Source organism: Schistosoma mansoni (genome assembly GCF_000237925.1).
Source record: "Schistosoma mansoni, WGS project CABG00000000 data, chromosome 3 unplaced supercontig 0044, strain Puerto Rico, whole genome shotgun sequence".
Taxonomy (NCBI): domain Eukaryota; kingdom Metazoa; phylum Platyhelminthes; class Trematoda; order Strigeidida; family Schistosomatidae; genus Schistosoma; species Schistosoma mansoni.
Window position 1 is genome coordinate 100463 of NW_017386006.1, and position 22484 is coordinate 122946.

Consider the following 22484-nt stretch of genomic DNA (forward strand, 5'->3'; position numbering starts at 1 on the left):
TAAAAAAATTAACAAAGACTTTTAGAGAAGAAAGTGAACATAGAGAATACGATTTAGGACGAATAAATCGAATCAAGAAACAAAAAGCATGAAACAACACAAATACTTAAGACTAAGAAGAATATGTATAATGAATTTATTTACGTCACTGTCATCGGCCCTGAGTTATATCACTTCATATCCCCAAAACAACTGATAAAAATTATCAAGAAGGAGGTCTACATCTCATGATATGGTTCAAGAAAACAGTTAGCGACTTCACTGGCTGATAAACTATGTTGGTTTATTCACCTCCTGACTCCATCTAGCCGACTACTACACCGACCAGTATTTTACTTTGAGATAACTGATAGTTATAAAATATTATTCAGTAAATAAAGTTTCGTAAGCTGATTAACCGATTTAAATTTTTGCATAATATCCTATTCTTAACCTCTGTATAACTTATTTAGTGGTTCTTCTATAACCTGGTAATGTTTTAAAGATATATATACACCGGATAAACTTTATCTATCATAAATGTAGATTATTTAAACTGTATAACTCACATGTTACAATAATTCATCAGAGACCTATGCATCTTGTTGTTCACATGATAAAGTTTCATTGATAGGTGAAGATAATGCATTTAAGTTATGGTTAGTGTCAGGAGTAGTATTCATCAGATCTGATTGTGAGATTGGTGAGGTATGATATTGTTGATGGTGTGATTGCTGTTGGATTTCTGGTGTTCCACCATTTGAACTGATTGTATGATCATTTAGACCATTATTACCATTATTATTATTACTGTCAGGATTCATATTTGTCCATAAAGGTGGCAAACTTTCATTTGTACTACTAGGATGAATTATATTATTATTGTAAGATGTAGGAGTATTAGAGCGTGAACTATGGTTTTTAACCGAAATTATTGATTTATTTAAATTCATGTGATCATTTTGATTTTGTGTCGATATTATTCCTGTTGATTGCACTGATGAAGTGACTTGACGTTGAGGTGAGGTTATTGCTGAAGAACAAGAGTATTGAGATGATTGTAAAGCAGATACTTGACTTCGTTGTTGTTGTTGTTGTTGAGGTGATGGCACCAAGTAGTTTGTTGAAAGCATTTGCGTAGAAGAAGGAGAACAATCTCTGGAATTTGAGTATGCATTCGAATTGGATGGATTATAGGTTATTGAATTATCATGATAATTAAATTGTCCAGAAAATGGATGTGACTGATTATTTAAAGGTGAATCAGAATTCGATGACAAATTTGTAGTTGACGAATAAGATCCTCTCATATGAGATGAATCTGGAATTAAATGTGATTGTTGATGAATTTGATGTTGTGAGTTTTGTTTTTGAGTAACATCGTGTATTTGACCATCAGAAGAACAATGATCAATATTACCTGTTTGAATTCTATTTCCATTACTATTATTGCTATTATTGCAGTAAATCATGTTTTCGTTAATTGAACAAGATGGTATCATGTTGGAAATATCCGATCTATTAATAGATTGATTTGGATAATGATGATGAACAGCTTGTGGAATAGATACTGTTGAAGAACCATAATTTAATGGTGTTGTATTTGTGACATCACCATATGGAATAGCTTGTGGACAAACAGATGAAATATTTGGACATATAGGATATGAATTACCTGTATGTTGAGAAGGATTAGGAAGAGGTGTTGGTGCACCCTGATTGGATATAGGTACAGTGGAAGTATCTTCATGTGGAATATCATATGTTTCAGCATATAATGGTGCTAATCGTGTGCGGTACCAATTTTCTCTATACCATCGAATACATAACTGTACTTCATCTCCAACTGTAGTCACTTGATTAATCACATTTCGTACTTGTCCAATTAACGTAGCCTCTCTTGGTCTATTACGTTCTAATTGCATACGAAGAGCAGCTAAATGATGATCTTGGATAATGGCTACTTTATTCGGTTCAATCAAACCGTAACGATCTAATAGATTTTTTAAAAAAGAATATAATTAGACAAATTCTACTTCTTAGATGCTCATCACAAGTAAAAAAAATCGAAATAAATCATAAATTAGGCTAGAAATGATTACGAAATCATAAGACAGTAGCACAGTTTATAAAAGATGTCACAAGAATATGGGTGGTCACAGTTTTGATATGATTCAATAACAAAATAATAATATCCTGGTGTACTTTCTTGAATCTAATTTCCATAGTATCTACCATAAGTTAAATAAAAAGCATGAAACTGACAAAAAGAGTAAAATATGACAAGAACTTGAGCCAAAATTGACATTAGTGATGTTGGTCGACACCGACAGAGCTAAATCTCACTATTGTAGGAATTCACACTTCACTTAAGGGTTTAGGATTTTAGACCTTATTTTTATTAGTAGAGTTTGTGATGGTCATGTAATAACGTTAGTTTTCCTCATGCACATCTCTTAAAACTCTCCAGAAGTCAAGAAGTGCACAATACACGTTCATTTAATTGATACCTTAGGTAAATGTTTGGGATTAATTTATCATTTTTATAGACTGATAAAACACGACTATCTTATCCTTACTTCAAGGTTACTTTTAACCGTATCAACAACTTGTGGTTTCTATACATAAACCAGCTTGAAGTAGAGCTTGAATCAGATTACCCCCTTCCTATTTGTTTAAGGATCCAGATTCAGTAAATTGGTGAATATATGAAAGTTGGTTTCGAAAATGTAAATATTCTTTCTAATAAATATTTTAACTTATACTATATCACTTTTCATGTTCATGTTATCTGATCTCTTAGTATTTCTTTACATCTCTATCAGCTTTGATAATTATCACACATGGTGAAAATGTCTAGTGGAAAATTTCATCAAATGTGTATGATTGTAGAAAAGTTGAAGAGTAAAGTTATATAATTTCTGATTACAAAATACATGAATAATTTTGGCTTAACTAAGAAGAACTGTCTAAATGTGTCATCAAGATAAATACAATTTATGATGCAGTGAATAATCGGGGTTTATAGTGAGAAGCTGTGATTGATAGAGTTTAAGCATATTCAGTGTGAGAGAGGTATCAACCTCAGGCAGTGGGGAATGATCGTTCAGTGTTATAGACTGGTTAAAGCTTTATTTATTTATTTGAACACATAAACATTGATACAAGGAAGCACCAAATAGATATGCGCCACATAAATCATTCGACTTGTGTGAGGGCTGTGAGGGCCCAGACCGAACCAGGTGATTTTCTTGGAGGGGCCACACCCGGAGCCTTCGATCTAAAGGTCTAATCCACAAGGCAGTGGGGCAACGTCAGGATATGCAGTCCCATGGTAGCCGGTGGTTGCGTGCACATGGTCATGTGAGAGCATTTCGAGAGGGAGAGCTAACTCTCCCCACTCTCGGCTGTACCAGGGCATTCGGGGGCTGATTAAAGCTAGACATGTACAATAGTAGATGCCAACTCAGTAGTCTGGAGGTTAGGAGCTCATAGCGAGGATAAAGGTCCTAGATTCGTTCCCCAGTGGGGTTGTGGATCTGTACTAATGAGGAGTCCAAAAGTAGGACAAAATAGCCATTCAGTGCTTCCTAATTTTAAATTTTTGTCTATGATCAATCCGTGATGTAAACTATGAAAACGGTCTAATTAAGAATGTAACAAATAACCAATACACGATTTATTGAACAACATAATTTTTTTATTCTGATTCTATAAATTACTCAGATTATATTACTATTACATTTTTCTTTTTCGCAGTTAGAAAATCGCAAAAGACTTACTTGGTTTAGTGATGACAGCAGCACAACAAAGAGCAACTTCGGTATCATTCAGCACTAATGAATTGAAATTTTCGGAGAATGAAAAAATTGAACACACAACACTCGGCTGATAAGGAAAAGAATTTAGTAAAACAAGAATATATTTTTTATTGTAGATTTTTATAAAGAGAGAATGATATACATATCATAATTTAAGGGAAATAAAGCTAACAGTGCCCTATCAATAAGCGATTTCGAAGCTAGTACATGTCACTTCAAGGAAAAACCAAATTCTTATTAGTATTGTTGAAAGATATTCACTGTAATGGTTAGTTAATGTAATGGAATAAGAATTGATTTTGAAAGAAATTTAACAAATATGTCACGATTCAGTACATAATCAATAAATATACATTGATGACATCTACTTTGAAAAAGAGATTTGGTGATCTGAAACCAATGCATTTACAACATGACCTGAAGGTTCTACATTGGATCCCTGGTGTGGTTATGGATGATGATTTTTGGTGGATCCTATACTGCGACAAAATAATTATCCTGTGTTTTCTTATTTTCACATGGATTTCAAATGATCCTAATCCATGACAAACCCTACGTATCAATCTCTACAGGTCCCCTCAAACAATGAAATCTTAATCAATCAAAAACAGACAGAACTTGAATATTAACCAACTTCAATTACACCAAATTATTTAACTATTGTAAGTTATCGGCCTCTACTCAATGAAATATGTATGTATAACTAGTGATAATTTGTATAACCTTTTAAAAGATGATCATTTATCAATTATCAAATAATAGTAGTGGACTAGGACCGTTAAGTTGTAATAATGTATGCAAGAAATAAGAAGTTTTAGACAGATACATAACAAGTAAAGCATGAATTGTATTAAAAGATTACATTATCATAATTATAATAATGGCGCCCATTTCACTTATCATATACTTACAACAACAAACGGATGCAGAAACATAAACGTGTACATAAATACTAACAAAAAAATTTATGAAAAGATGTCTGTACAGAAATACACATACAAATATTGACAAAACACATTACTGTTGTACATTGATTCTCCATTCGTACGTGCAATAAATTTGAAAATCTAGTACCTGGACTATTTATTATAAACGAGCATTAGTGTATTTAGATACAGATAGTCATTATTATTATCAACATGGTGATGACATGAATGTGTAATTGTCATAACGACTATTGTATCAATTATGTGTGTGAAGATGCGTATATATATATATATATATATATATATATATATATATATATTGACGAACATAAATACATCGAATGTTTCAGTTTAGTTTGTTAAAGGTAAACAAATAAATTAAGTCTTGTATAAATGAAAGCAACAATAATCAACCGCGTACATCTACAATACACAAATATACATGTGTACACAATTAATAAGGGAAAGTTCTCGGGTGAAAATAGCCGGAAGTTGAAATATATATATATATACTGAGAAGTATTAGTAATGACACTAATGACTTTGGCAACAATGCGAACTGTGAGTTTATAATAGATAGTTCGATTAGTGAAAATGTGTAAATATGATTATTAAAAATTGATCAAAACATTTCTGGTATGAATAAAATGCATTGAATAGAAGATGAAATAAATTAAGAAACATTTTGGTAAACTGAATAATTGAATATGATATCATGTTGATCAGAAATTCGACCAGATTTTTCATTGAAAGTAGTGTGTAACTGTTTGATTAATGTGTTTACGTCCACTCAAATTGATAAATATAGTTGAGTATATATAATTATATTACTAATCAAATAGTGAACAGTTTACTTAATTAACATAAATTATGTGTATCCTGTTTGTTTTGCAGAACTATCTTGTCGAAATCGTGTTATGATAACAGATATTGTCGAAGAAAAGTTCTAAAAAATTCCCTTCTGATCAATGTTATGAAATAATGGGCTGGTTGGAAGCATTTAATGTCAAGTCTTCTAGTCTCAGTGCCTACCTGACCAGGTTCAATTGATGAAATCGTTATAAACTGATTGATTTAAATCGATTTGGCTTGGTGTTTGGATAGAATCGACAAAAAGTTGATCAGGTTTCCTAAGCAGATATACTTTTTGGCAAATCCAAAAAAAGTACGATACATCTACATAGAATTGTTACTAAGAATATCGACTATCATTTCTATTTGGTTTCATGAATAACGATTTAAGAAAGATTTAATTATCGACCTTCCCTTTTTAGAAACTGATATAGGCCACTAGAAATGTGAGATATCGAATAACCAAGCAATTGAGGATAGTCTGAATTATTATCAATGTAGTGTTGTAGTCTGGAAATCAGACAGAAGGTAAATTATACCTATCGTCACGGTCGTAAATAAAAATTTAACTCTGAGACTAGCATTCGTAGTTCATTTATAATACAGTTTCCCAGTTTTATTCAGTGTAACAAGTTAAACTGTCAGTGTAAATAACAATAGGATAATACTAATTCGATTTCAACAAAATATCGGTAAGATAACTACTTATAAAGTCTTTCATGTATAATTACTGTTTCATAGTTGCATTTTTTTTCTTCATTATTTGTAATATCTCATGAAAATCACGATAAATGTATTCCAGTTACGACTTAATTTTACGCAGTTAACCCAAATCAATTAGATATGAAGAAAATAATGCTATCCATGTGATTATCAATGTGATTGCAAATAAATCATATAAATACAATGGAATTCAGTAAGAGCATTACTAGTTGGCTGATAATTTTTGACTTAGTTGAACAGATTAACATCAACATGGTGTGCCTCTACAAAAATACATGATACAGCAAGTCTGATATTGTGGTGAAATACCAATAAACATATCATGGATAATCGTTACTTAATCACTAGGTACAACTTGTATAGTTGGTTTTAAACATCATTTTTATATGTGAGGGTTAAATTATTTATTTATTTATTTAAACACATAAATATTGGTACAAGGAAGCACCAGATAAATATGCGCCTCACAAATCTCATTTGATTTGTGTGAGGGCTGAGATACTGCCCAGGTGCCCAAACCGAAGCAGGTGGTTTTCTTAGGGAACCACACCCCGAGCATTTGACCTAAAGGTCTGAACCACAAGGCAATGGAGCGTCGTGAGGAGATGCATTCTCATGGTAGCCAGCGACCAACGATTGATTCATACACCATTTGTTACCTCAGGATACTGGAGTCCATGTGCACCATTGGTTTGGAATCAGGGTTTTCCAACTCCCCTAGGTGAACATTCCGTGTCCACCGGTCCGGTTAAAGCGCCGTACATTCACTTTTCGTCCTCTCAATTTCGTAAACAACAGTAATGCCACTATGAGAAGGCAATTAGTAGGACTTCCCTGGCTTAAATAGTACAAATCAGTTAACTAAAATGAAATTGGAGGCCGAGAGGGGATGCGTTTCGAATCTAGAACTGAACAACTAAAAGTCAAATGTCGATTAGTTCGAATCCTGTTGTAATTCTAAACAACAAACAATATACAATGTATACACACACACACACACACTCCTAGTTAATGTTATAAATAAGCAAAATTCATACTCTTGAATGAACATCCGATGTTTTACATTATTAATATCATTTGTATTATTATTATTATTGTTCAAGATTAGATTAACTCGAAAGTTATTTCACTACCATACTTATTATTATTATTATTGCATATTAGTATAAACAAAACTATTTACAACATTGTATACAAACATATACCTCCAATCACATCATTTTAGTCAAGTTTATTTGTTTGCTTAATTAGTCAGTAATCAGCTAGTTAGTTATTATTATTGTATATATCAGATTGTTTTTATAGTGTAATTTACTAAACTAATTAGAATAAAAATAAACGTTAAAATGTGATGTTTACGCATCATACATGTATGTTTTAAAAAAATGTTTGTACGAAAGAACCGTTAAATGTTTCAATAAAAGTTTGCTAGCTAACAGAACATAATCTCTCAGTTAGAAATCTATGATTGAATTTCCAACTGGATTGTAATAGCTACACTCTGTGAAGACGTTAATAACTGATAGGTACTTTCAGTTGTAATCGATAATGGCGTAATGCAAAAGACACTTTCACCATATCATACTAGGCCTCCCACACTCCAATAACTCTTGACTTAGCTTACAACTGTTGAGAATGCAAAAGAAAATATAGGATTTATTCCCCCCATACCGATCGTTGATCATATAGAAGGTAATGTATCGGTATTATTACACTTATTGATGTACTCATGGGAATCAGCCACTTAGAATGTGAGTACCTTATGCATGACGTATAAAAAGCGAAATCGTTCTAAGACGATTTGAAGAAATATTGCATTTCCTAATAATTTATCGCAGTTAATTCATCTATGTCGTATAGTAAGCGCAGTTCTTCAACAACATACTATAGAAAATGTCACTTCATTTTATTTTCAGCTTCCATTGAAATATTAAAATAATAAAATCAGAAATGAATCAATTTACACAGGAAAAACCATAATGAAAACAATACAGGTTTGATCACGTGAGTTCAATAAGTCAGTAACAGTAGTACTGCTTAGACAGTAAGATAAAGCCCTATCTTCATTTATTTTATTATTCAGCCAATTTATAATAAACATTAACCTTTATTTCACATATCTGATAATGAGAAAAGCTGACATATAGTGACGTGACTACAAATGAAATCTGGTCCAAGAACATACATTTTAGGCTTTAGGAAAATTTCGACCTAACTTAGTAAAGCAAGGTTAGAACCTGAGACTAAGTGGCTGAAAGTTGAAATCGTCAACTACTTAATCATCGCTCCAAAAATAGTACTGCCAAGCTGAGGGAATTAAAATAGATCTACTGGAATGATAAAACTTATGATCTAATAGTTGAAAGTCAAATGCTTAAGTTATTATGCTCGTGTTCCACCTAAAGATTATTTATTGTATATGATAAGTGATCAGATTACAATTACAGCTGTAAAAACAAAAAAGATACTATAAATTTCGAAATCCAGAGTAGTCAATAATTTAACGGAAACAGCATTGCAACATAGTTCGACTACTCAAAAATAAATTTTTCTCATATCTTTATACAAACATTACGTCTATTTGGCAGCTCCAATAGCTCAGTGGTAAAGTCTTAGATTTTGAAACTGGGTGACACTTGTTTGAATCCCATAGACAGTATTAGTTCCCTAAAGATACCGGATATGGCTTCATAAAGAGTCTCAACTACCACAAAATTTAGGTTCATGCTTCCCTATCACTACATCCAACCACCATCTTTTATCTCAACACATATACACGATATCGAGTCATTCAGACTAGTGGCTAGATTGATTAATGTCATTCGATCACCACTAAAAGGTTAGAAAAACACGATAATGGTCACTACTCAGTGATCAGTTAATTGTATTTATTCCTTTGACCGTATCAAATGATATCAAAGGTTATAAGAACTTCTTTATCAAGTTATCACCCTAACCCATACTGAGTTTATAAACGGTATTATTTATTAAACCCGCGTCAAATTATTAGAAATTCATTCATTCCATATTAACCTTTAACATGTAACAAAATTTTTATTTTAATTTACTAAAGAAAAATGAAAAATAGAAGTGAATTTAAATCTGAACAACTAATATACATAACAATAGAATTTCTCATTCACACACAAAACACTATGAGAATAGTCTGAAAAACATTGTTTTACTTACAATTTTTACTGTGAAATACATCAAAGAACATGGATTCATAATCATAGGATAATAACCATGATGGGGATAGTTTTATGAGGAATCTAATATAGCGATTCTATTCATATTTCATGTGAAAATCAAATCAAATTATAATTATGAAGAATCAAATGAAAAACTCAACGTAAATGGTAAACAGTACGAGATAGTGGATGCGCACCGCTGAGAAGTCCCATACTAGGACGAAACGACTATACAGCGTTTCCAGGTTTTTAATGATGCTCTATGTTATATTGACTAGTGAAAGAAAGAAAAAAACAACACCAAACAGAAATTTATAAAAACACACTTACCGAATATATAAAATCTAATTCTTGTTTAGTAATTTGTTTCCCATCAGCTAGTGTTATTTTACGATCATTTGTTGATATTAAACGTGATGCTTGAACAAGCCATACTTCAAAAAATGCTGCTTTAATTAATACCAATTGATCTGGTTGACCAAGTGAACTAAATTCAGGGATACGTTTAGCAAATTCTACAACATGTTGTATACATGGTGCCAATAATTGACTTAATTCTTCATGCATACGTAATCGATGCTCATCCACTTTTTCAGGCCAAAATTCACGTGTCACATTCGACTGTGCAAATAAATAAATAAATGAAGTCAATCAAATAAAGAGATAAATAGATAAAGAATTAAATGACAATAATCAATATTTAATAAATAAAAATTATAATAGAATTTTATACATTACCAATAATCTAAATCTATCTGATTATGACATGAATATTGACTATTAATGGTAATATATATGATTTATTTTATTGATAATCGGCTATTAAATTCTTATTATGATCAATAGACAACTTAGTATAACTATTGAGTAAATGGTTATAATTTGTAGTTAAGGGTGTTCTGTTTTGTTTTGTTTTAATGTTCGTATAATTAAGATAGAATAAAACAAGAGTGAATTGTAGATTGAAGTTTTAAAGAAAAAGGACTCAACGAGGAGGCTTAGATTGTAATTAATATAGATCATCGGAAATATGTATATCGTTTCAAGTTACTCCACCAAATGGTTTAATTCAACTGTCAATTAATTCATGGATTGATGTTTATTTATTGCTTCCATTGCTCCTAGATTTCTTCTAAATTATTGTTACATTATTTAGATGTCGAAAGAATTATATTTATTTTTAGTGTTCTGATACCCTCATTTTTGATATTATAAACTCTATTTGCTCAGTTACTGTTAGAATATGTTTATTCTAGGAAGGATAACCTTGATATTGCCATTTGTACAAAAATTGGATCATGGCTTGTAGTGGAAATTAAAAGGAGCGTTTCAAACTATTCAGTACTCATCATCTCGATACAGCTTCACTGCCCTGTTGACATTCACAATGAAATTCGGACACAGTGCATAGCACCTCGAATCTCAACGTTTAAACAATCATTTATTCATGTCAAATGAAAGTTTACGATAGAAATTTGTCAATAATAATGAAATATGTCACATAATTTCGTAGCTCTTATGATTATAGATAGTAGGTCAGGATGTAAAGCGATGGCCCCCAAATGCCCTGGTACGGCCGAGAGTGGGGAGAGTTTGCTCTCCCTCTCGAAATGCTCTCATATGGCCACGCGAATATATAGCCTCTGTCAGGGAAGTCCTACTCACTACCTTCTCGTGGCGGGGGTGTTGTTCACAAAAGTGAGGGGACGAAAAGCGAATGTCCGGCGGTTTAACCGGGTTGGTGGATGTGGAGGATCCACCTAGGGGAGTTGGAAAAACCTGATTTCAAACCAATAGTGCACATGGGCTCCAGGATCCTGAAGGAACGAATGGCGTATGAACCAACTGTTGGTCACCGGCTACCATGAGAATGCATCTCTTTACGATGCTCCACTGCCTTGTGGACTAGACCTTTAGGTCAAAGGCTTCGGGTGTGGCTCCCTAAGAAAACCACCTGCTTCAGTCTGGGCACCTGAGCAGTATCACAGCCCTCACACAAATCGAATGAGATTTGTGAGGCGCATATTTATCTGGTGCTTCCTTGTACCAATATTTATGTGTTTAAATAAATAAATAAATAATGTAAAGCGATGAAGTTTTAAAAAATGAAATGAATCTATTCACTGAAATAATAAACAAGCTATACATATAAAAAATGACTTTAAAAAAGAACCAGCCACTGTGTGGTTAAGTATTTTTATATAATGAAAAATACTAAGAGACATTAGTTGTATGAATTATGTAGACCATACGACCATTCACAATAAACGTTATATTACCTCATAGCATATAAGATCTAAATGCATCTTTTTTTTTTAATTACATAATTTAATCCGTAACACATAATCTGTTAGTCTATATCCTCAGACAAAGTAGATCGTTGGTTCACTGGTTACAATGTTCCACTTTCAACCATCAAGTCCTAGATTCGAAGCCCAATTTATCTACTTCGGTTAGACAAATCAAACAACATCACTAGCCTTTAAACTTACAGTGTAGCTGCTCAAAGTTAAGTGAATTATGGGTAGCGATGGAATTGAAGACACATGTTTCGTCCTATTTGAGACTTTGCAGATAGATGTACCTCCGTCCTGGTGTGAATATTTATATTTTTACTTGAACCCAGTAATCAATATAGCGATCATAGGAACGATTCAATTCAGGGATTATTCTTTAACACTATGACTGACATAAGTTGGAGAATCATTAAACTTAACGAGGGAACTTACTAAATATATGATTTATCATAGTCCTTAGAACCCCTCAAACTGTGAGCAAATATAGCCTCCTATTAAAAATCGAACACAAGACTAAGAACATAAAAGTTATGAATTATGAATTCATAATAAAATAATCTAATGTTTTTGTATCTTCTATTAAACCTAAAGGTTCTAAGTTTACTTCCAAGTGTGGCCCATCAATAGACATTATAAATGTGCTAACATATAGGTTAGTCAGGATTTATCAGCCGATAATACACAAACTGGTGACATTCAATAATGTTACCTAGTTGACTATCTAATAAATAACCTGACTAAACAAGCGATTGACTATGCCAACATTTATATCATTAGTCTATTCCTGCTTGATTTTTTTAACATGTATTAGACAATAATATCGTTATGGAATATTATCATTTTCATGCTTCATTGTCAATAAACAGCTTGACTAGCCTACAACCAGATGATAACATCTCGAGTCTGACATATGAATATATATGCATTCATTGATGTATGTAACCATCTATAAATGTGTATGAGTTAACCGTCATTGTTTAGTTATGACGTCCGTTTTTTTGTTGTTGTTGAAAGAAACACCAAAACGCTGATCAGACATCTGTCCTATGAAAATTCATTGAACAAGTGTCATTATATTTTTAAAGCTCTCCACACAAAAAAAAATAAACACATATTGCTCCCTTTGCTTCTAATTTATTATTTTTAAAAAAATTATTTATTCACAAAAATATATTTATAATACTACTAAATAGAAATGATAAACAGTAATAAATTAGAACACGCAAATTGAAATGGGAATAGATTGTCAACCTTTTCTATTTAATTTTGTTTAAATCATTTGTAAGATTTGATCATTTCCAAACTTAAACAAAAGCTGAACATGCATACTATTATTATTACGAAGGTATAGTTTAAATGAATTATTTTATTAAACACATATGTATATGAGAGAGATAATAATAATAATAATAATGGTAATGTGATGAATACGATGGGAAAGCAAATGAATCAAGATTGGAAGATAACTGGAAGGGATTAAATATAAAGCAAGTCAACACTAACTAAGAAGAAATTGTCTTTTATTAGAAATAATAATGAAAAAAGAAAGTAATGGAAAGAAAGAGGGGGGTAGAAAAACACATCTATTCTGTAGAGTATTTGTAAAGAAATAACTAGGGATGAAAAGAACAGTGATCGCCCTCAACAACTTCGTTGTCAATGACATTCTGGAAACAGCTCTGATAGAAGCAGGTGATGGTGATATAGATCTGTTGTCTGGAGAAAAACCTTTCGATCATGAGTATGCGCGATGATACACATGCGACGTAATAAGCATTTAATCAATAGATAATGAGTCTCTGCAAGTATGGTATGTAATTTACACCTTCACAATGCAAAGTACCTTTGTAAGACTAGAAGAATCATACTCTTCCACTCATCGTTTCTAATGAACCATAAGTAGTTGAAAAGTTTGCATGTCTAGTTAGTTGTTTGAGCACTGATAGCGGCATGACTAATAAAGCTAATCTATGTATGATGAAAACCGGAGTAGATTATGTTAATCTGGGCCAGCTTTTACTACACTGTGATGTGTAATTTGGGTGTGAAAGGTTTACAACACGTTTGGTAAGAACATCTCTGCTCTATGCTTAAAAAACCAGGACCATTTTCTTGAAATATACTCCCTTTCCCTCTATTCTTTTTCATAATGTTATCCCTACATTTTGTGTGATACATTCCACTTTTGCTGCCCAATTGTATTAGATTTTATGTACATTAAACAAAGAAGTAAAAAACATGGTATTAATCCATAAAGTCATAACTGCTAGCCATTTATTGGTAGATGTAGGCTTCCTAGTCAAGCCTAGTCCAATGCTAGTAATCAATGATTCGAACCATTGGTTGAAATGGTGTAAAACAGGTCGGAACAGAGGAATTACACTTATTCTCTGTCTTACTTTAAATTTTCTTAACTTTTCATTCTTCCGTTTCATTTGTTTTTTTGTTTTCCTGAGCTGTATTTCTATCTAGATTTTCATTACACTCTAAATAAACTCATCTTCCTCATTATTCTTTTTATAAGTTTCAGAAGCGAGGCTCTATAATATGAACTGGTACAAATTCATCCCACGTCTTATGTTGACAATGAATGAATAACTACCTAACTCGATTCGTCGGGAACGAATAAAGGCTTTGTAACATACATGAGTTAGTTGATAACCATAATATTAACCAACAATTACGTTTAGAAAGGATTAACAAAGAATAACTCGTAAATATATTCCCCTAAATGATAAAGTTATGGATATTATTCTATTATAATAATCCATCACTTTGTGGTAAACAATATTATGTTATCTAAAAATCTTCAGTACCGAACGAATTCTATCAGTTAAGTTGTAATGTCGGTAGTAGAAAAAGTGAATTAAAATCATGGTGTCCACTATCCATATTTGTGCTCTTTATCCCATGAGATTCCTACAGATTTCTACATGAAAGTGTACTGAATTTATATGCTTTTCTGACAGTTGTATTTTTAATCTGTCCTTTTAGAGTGTAGACAGTTGTCCAGTGTTAGCCAACACCACTGAGTTGAAATGCCAGAAAACCCGTTTTATTGTATTTTACCTTGATTTATTCAGTACATTTTGTGGTTACGTATTCTGAATGCCTTCCTATTTCAGTCAAACAGTACATCTACCAATAGTAAACTGATAAAATCCATACATGGTCGATTGTGAAGCAATTACCCTTCCCCATCCCTACCAATCAAATTGGAGCATTGTTGCACCACATCAGCAATGTTAGGTTATGCAGCCGAACACATTAGTCAAATGATAATAAACTCACTGACAGAAATAATATGCCCACTTTCACTACTGACGTGGTTCATCAGTGAGTACTAACGATAAATCCAAAACTAGGTAATGTATGAATTAATTTAATCAAATGACTAATGTCATTCAATATGGAATCAATAAACTCGGGTTGATTCACAATATCGTGGAACAATCATCCAATTTCACTGGTAGGTAACTTCTTCACATTCAATATGGTTGTACTCTTTGGTACTTCATGGTTTTCCACTAGAACTCCGAAAATTACCGCTCAAAGTTAATCACTAATAAGTACGTTACGTACAAGTAAGTTTGTCAATAATCACATTATAGTGTTTAAGTAATATTATTATAATAAACTGGTGGGATTTATCCATCGACTTGTTGCAACAGAACAAACATCATTACTTTATCATCATATATATATATATATATATATATATATGCCCTTAATTTTATATCACTATTATATGAGTCGGCATAGAAATGTTACATTTAAAAGAAAAGTACATCAAAACTATATCTTGTTAACACCTAATGAAAAGTAGTATGTTCAACATTTTGATGAGTATTCATTATTAGTTTTCTTTTTTTTAAAGTTTTCTTACTAATTTTCTTAAAATAAATCAGTTTGCGAGTTCAACTCACAACTGTATTATCATGTAACGAGATTTATCATTATTTATATTGGTCCAAGCAACTCGCAATAGGTTACAAGGAAAAAAAAAGGGCATGATATTAGTTGAGCGAAGTTTAATTATTAATAATTTTTTTTAAAAGTGAACTATGAAACATAATGATAATCTATATCCATACCAGTAACTAACTTCGAGAGGTAATTCTCAAAGTTCTGGTTAGAAATCCTGGAGTCCAACCATGTCAAAAGTGAAGTATATATTTACTAGTGACATTCCATACTGATCATATATCGAAATGTTAAGTTTAAAATATTATGGTTTGAATTGCAATACATCGGTAATTTGAAGATAACGAGTTCTCCTCGATATTTAAATAATTGTGATTCAGTCCTTGAAAATGCTGTGAGTAAGCGCTGATGAGAAACTCCATACCCAGAACAAAAATGACACAGCCCTACCATGTTATCAGTTAATAAGTGGCTATTATTGAAAATTAGTAATTAATAAAAATTATATCAAAGCATAAAATCACCAACAAACGAATACAAGACACCTGAAGTAAAATGTAATGTAACATTTGCTAGATGACATTTCTCTTAACTTCATATATGTGTATAATATTGATGTGTATCGTTACAGACGTAACCAGAATAGGTAATTTTTTGAATAAACTATTTTGAAAAACAATGAAACAATAACCGATAAAGGGTTTGGAATGATGAATGATAATGACGACTAAGTTTTGTTAGATGAACAAGGTCCTAGTTCACATCAATAAATTGGAAAAAACGGATACATAAATAGATAGATGGGTAAGTAGGTAAAGAGTAATGTGTAATCATTGGAAAGGTTACAAAACAGAGAAATAAAATCTAAGAGAAAAAAAAGGATGCAGACTACAACGAATGAAGCTATTAGCTTAGTTTCACTATGCATAGTTAGTTGATTAATATTACAGCTAAAAGGGGAAAACTGTACTTGTCCTCAAATGACCTGAGCGCAACAAAGACATGTACATATACATAAATATATGTATATGTACACAACTAATCTATAATAAAACACTACTAACATATTTTTTGGTCATGGCATGATGCCATTATGGAATATAAGGAAGCTGAATATCCGATCTGAGGGCATCGATTTGAACTGGAAAAATAATCAATTTCCTTCCATAGATAGATGGATAGATATATATGTATAAATAGATGGATAGATAGTTGTCCTGACTGATAGAGCAATAAGAATTAAAATAATCAAGCCAGTAGGATAAAAGACAATAAGACTGAAGGTGGAGGTGATGATGATGATTATAAGAATGAATGAAAAGCTAAAAACTATGCATTGTATTAATGGACTAAAGAAATAAATCGAATGTTCATGAAAAGTAGGAATAACCTATAGTAATAATTGTAATGATAATTAACGTAAGCGTAAGATTACTAGACTTTTCATTTGTTAAAAAATTTACATGGTAAACTGCATTTTTCATCAGGTATTTAGTTTACAAAATATTAGTAAATATATAATGATTCCACTCATTGGAATTTCAACAAAGAAAATAAATATTTTTTTGAAAGTATAAACTTCATTACAAACAGAATAACATTACTGATAGAGCCTTACCGTCAAACTACACATCATGTGTATTTACTGTGAATAATCTGTAACCAATACAAATAATTAACACAGCTGGATGCCGGCCGGCTCAGCGGTCTATCAGTTAAGTGCTCTTGCGCGAGACTGGTAGTTCCTGGGTTCGAATCTCGTGAGGCGGGATCGTGGATGCGCACTGCTGAGGAGCCCCACAATAAGACGAAACGGCTGTTCAGTGCTTCCAGGTTTTCCATGGTGGTCTAGATTCAACTGACTCATGATCTCAACTATACAAATAATTAGTGTATGAATGATGATTTAATTCTTCTAGGAACACAAGTTACATATATATATTGCTTTCATTAGAGGTGTAGTCTAGTGTCACAGTTAAGCATTTACAGAAAATAATATATGGAGTAGCTCATAGTTGAATTCAATTGATTTGTGTTTAGTCGCTTGTACGAGAGTATTGATCAAAAACATAATTTTACGAAGTTGAAGGTGTGTTTCTCGGGCCATAGGCACCTCGTACATTTATGTCAATAAAAGGAATTAAGTATATGAAATTTCGGAGTAAAAAAAACTGTCGAACAGACGTTGACATTTGCAATCACTTTCTTTTCTTTGTTTTTTTATTAAAATAAGCATCTAAAACAGACCTATAGCATCTATTCCAACATTTTAATTACACCGAAAAATCAGCATTCTAAAAACTTCACATCAAAAAGTTTTTATAGATCTGCGCTCGAAATTCTACGTCATCTCTATATTCTAATTCAACAATCCATATTTTTTTAAATAAACATGCAGAAGCGCATAAAATTAGTTATCATGATGAGCTTTGTTTAAACTGTTCCCAGTCAATAGCCTATAAATGTCTTAGCATGAGTGATGTTAGTGAGAGTTTTTTTCTCAATTCAGGTATTGTCATGCAGTCAAGTGTTTATAAACTCTCTCAGGGAAGTCTTACTCCTTTCAGACTGTGATGGTGCATTTTGTGAAACTAAAAAGAACAAAACGAGAATGTCCAGCCCTCAAACCAGATCAGCAGATAAGTGCAGTTCATTTAGTGAGGTTCAAAAACCCTTTTTCCAGAATAAAAAGGTACATATGTTTTAAGATCTAGATGTAACGAGTAGTTCATGAACCTATGCAAAGTTATTCTACTATCTTGTAGATAAGACCTTCAGGTTAAAGGTTAGAAGAATAATCTCTTAAGGAAACCACCAGCCTCGGTTCTGGCACCCAGTCAGTCAGTCAGCTACAACGTAGGACCAGGCACATATATGCATCGGTCCAAGTTGCCATACCTCGTTAGCACAACAAGATGAACACCGGATTCTAACTTCTGGCACCCAAGTAGAATACCTACCAAAGCAAACACGTAATTTTGTGCAGGATATATCATTCTTAGTGTCCAGTTGTACCAGATTTCATGTGGATTAAATGAATATATAAAGTATATCGAGAGATACATAATTACTTAGCAAAAACAACCACAAACTTCCTTAAAATTACCCTTCAAAATTAAATGCAGGTAAACATGTTCAGATAACCGTAACAGAATAGATGATATTATGTAATATTACCAAAGTACTTGATATATCTCTCAACTATCATTCATTCTAAATACTAAATTTTGTAAACATACAATAAAATGTAAAAACCTATTCTATTTTATACTTATACCATTTACACTAAAAAAAGAAAAACTAATAAACAGAGTCAACAATCATTTATTTCCTTGCCCCATAATCATGATTGGTTCATTTTAAGGTCATATTTACATTATTCAACCTTCACCACAAATGAAAGTTTATTTATTCGTCTTATAGCATTCTATCCACTAATAATAAAAAAAACTGTAAATAACAAAAAATTACGAAACACCACAAATAACAAAATAAACTAAAACGTAAACACGATGCATTTCTTCTCATTTTCTTTATTAATAATAAACGGCACACACATACACACAAACAAACAAAATACATCAATATGTTGGATGAAAAAAATACAGTGAATTTAGAAGAAAAATGCAAATAAGATGTGTGGTATGTGCTTTAGGCGATCATATCCAACTGGATAATCGTAATAGACAAATGTTTATTTTTTGTTGTTGTTGTTGTTACTAAATTTGCAGAGTTACTTTATTAATAGATGAAGAGAGAAAGAGAAAGGTAACCGTAATTCCGCAAAAGTAAATTTTATTAATTTAGAAAAATATAAAGATTCTTATAGTAATCAGACTATTTTTGATCACAAGACAAGACGGGATAGATTATGTGTCCGTGAATTTGTAGTATATCTACTTAACAATGTTCAATTTGTGTGCTAAATCCAGTATTTTTCCATTTATTTAGTTAGTGAATATTCCATATAAAGGCATCATGTTCACTGGGGTATTCACTTCAAGCTCTAATTGTCAATTAGTTTAGATTTTTATCAGGTAAGTTAGGATGCGCTACAGTGATATCAGTCAGTCAATCACAACGTAGAACTTCGTATGTACGTACATCAGTTCGAGTTGCCATACCACATTAGCACAGAGATGCAGTTGTCGATTCAAATCCCATAGTGGTAGAAGTAGTAAGAGTATAAGCGTTATATGAAAGATTAGGGTTTGAAGATGTTATTTAAGGAGTATAATCCAGTGGAATAAATTTGGAAAGAGAAAAAGGATAGGGACATGAAGAATTCAGTGATATATTCTCAAAAGACATAAGTAGATGGCTTTTGATAATCAAAATGAAGTTCCCAGTGAAAATCACGCTCGTATATGTACCAATGATACGTTGAATTAAAGGGAGAATGTTCAAAAATGTTAGATATTGCACTTTTGTTGAACATTCAGAAAGGATAGTTATCTTCACACAATAAGATCTCTTTACAAAGAGTAAATTCACTTAGTCAATTTTCATGTTAACAGCATTAACGAAACTGAAAATTTATATATGATGTGGTGTGTGTTAATTATACGGACAGATATAAGTGCTATGTACCAAGGATTGGAACTAGGAATCTTACTGACAGAAGAGAAACATGATGAGAAGAGAAGAAAAGCAGAATCAAACCCAGTAACAACAGGAATAATGCCACTATACAGTTCAAAGTAAAAAATGAAAGCATGACTATATATATATTACACAATAGTGTTGAACTTCAGTAGATGAAGGTAAGCTGGTGTTTAGATTGAAACCTTATGATTCTGACATACAGTACAGTATATTCGATCACTATATTATCCGTCTAACGCGAAAGGGTTATTTATATTCAGTCATAATCAACATGGGATCAACATTCTACATCATTTCACCACATCGAAATAATATTGACAAAATGCCTAACGAGTACTTAATATACTAGTTTTAATGATAATCAGAAAAGACTAATATATACTCTTGATTTTCAGTAGTTGTTATTGTCAGTTTGGGATTTAAACTATGAATTTAAAAATATGATTTGAAAAGAAGCTGAAAAGACATGGAAAAAACTATGAAATAATACTCTGCGTTTAATAATGAATAGATTTGCACAGCCCTAATCATGATTCTTGAAAATAGGACACATCTATGCCTACTAATACTAAGCAATCTAACAGTGAGTAACTTCAAATACTTATACATCTTGGTTTGACCGCCTCCTAGTTTTTCTTTAAACTACTTATGTATTAGTTAGCAAGTTAGTGGACATCTTGACCCGGTAACCCAGTGGATAACGAGTAGAGGTTTAAAATGAAAGATACTAGGTCCCAGTATCAGAGTAAACGTCAACATAAGGATGTAGGTATATTCAGATGACTAGTCTCAAATAAGTCGAAACACGAGTCCTGACATCCACTCAGGATACACATACAGCGATAGAGATTGACCAATCGCTATTTCGGATATCAACAACAAGAAATTACAAATCGTTAATAATATTCATACTCTAGTCAATGATAATCATCTATAAATTTCATTTGAACTCATTAAACGGTGTTCATCAAAGTAGAGATATTTCTTTCTACTGTCATTAAGTTTATACCACCAGATAGCTAATCAGTTTTCCGTTCCATTAGTATTAGTTAATTATCTCTGAACACAACGTAGAGTAGAACAAGGTAAACTGGACTAATATTATTCAGTTAATAGATCACTTCAAACACGTATATATATCGTTTATCAGATCACGTAGCAGTTGGTTTAAAAAGTTGACTATACATAATCTATTAAGAGTTTTCATGATTACAACTAACATAAATATTATCTATAGAATTGTGAAATTAAGCGTTAGTGACTTGTTACAGCATGTAAAAAAAAGAGCGACAGAACGATATCTAGAAAGGAATGGGAGTGATGGGGAGAGAGAGGGGTATAGTAATGATATAAGTTGTTACGGTAGTATTAAACAATTCATTAACATAAATTAGCTTATAAAATTCATGGATATATATGTTAACATATTTTGTTATTTTAATTAGACTATTAAAATACTTAACAGTTTCAAACGATACACTAGAGTGAATAGGTGTAGAAGGAAAGAAATTTCTTTTTATTGTTCGCCTCAATTTTTAAGGTCGTAGGAATAAAATTAATAATGCGGGTGAATGATAAAGGGGGTGCCGACATTAAGAAAAAAAAGGAGAACATTTATGCTAGAAAGATGGATAGAAAGAATAAATATCATATACAGCTGACTGATATGTACATGCGATGTTTATAGATATGTATGTATGCGTATGTGATTGTCTGTGTATTTATGGGATAAGAAAGAGGTAAATAGATGGTAGGATAAAAGTCAGAAAAGAAGGTTAAGAGATTAGGAGAGAGAAAGTCACCAAGAGAGAGGAAAAATGATTGTTTTACACACGTGGTATCAGCATAATAGAAATAGTAGTAGTGGTGATGGGGTAGAAATCCTGTTTGCATACATATTTATATTTAGGTTAACATGGTTAGAGGTAGGAATATAATGAAATAATTAAAGTCAGTAAAATATATGAACAAGAGAATAACTTTGAAATGAAGGACCGTATACAGTGGCCAGCCCCCTTCCTCTTTAGCTTATATATTTGTTCTTAGAGAGATCGAGTTAACTAACCAACCAACACACAAGATAAAAGGGAATGGGTACAGTCAGGCTGTATTAGAACAATACAAACTTTAAAAGAAAACATTTGACTTAAATGCATATTGTTTTTA

General features: G+C 31.9%; 1 protein-coding gene across 1 annotated transcript in view; it reads right to left on the reverse strand.

Moving 5' to 3' along the window:
• Positions 1-572: 572 nt before the first annotated feature.
• The window catches only part of Smp_000340 (nuclear hormone receptor superfamily protein-related), a gene marked incomplete at both ends in the record, with an annotated part of 54957 nt that continues 33045 nt past the window's right edge, over positions 573-22484 (reverse strand). Inside the window, 3 exons of the mRNA XM_018791409.1 lie at positions 573-1972; positions 3762-3867; positions 9823-10113. Coding sequence (XP_018645358.1) covers positions 573-1972; positions 3762-3867; positions 9823-10113 — 1797 coding nt within the window. The remainder of the gene's footprint in view (positions 1973-3761; positions 3868-9822; positions 10114-22484) is intronic.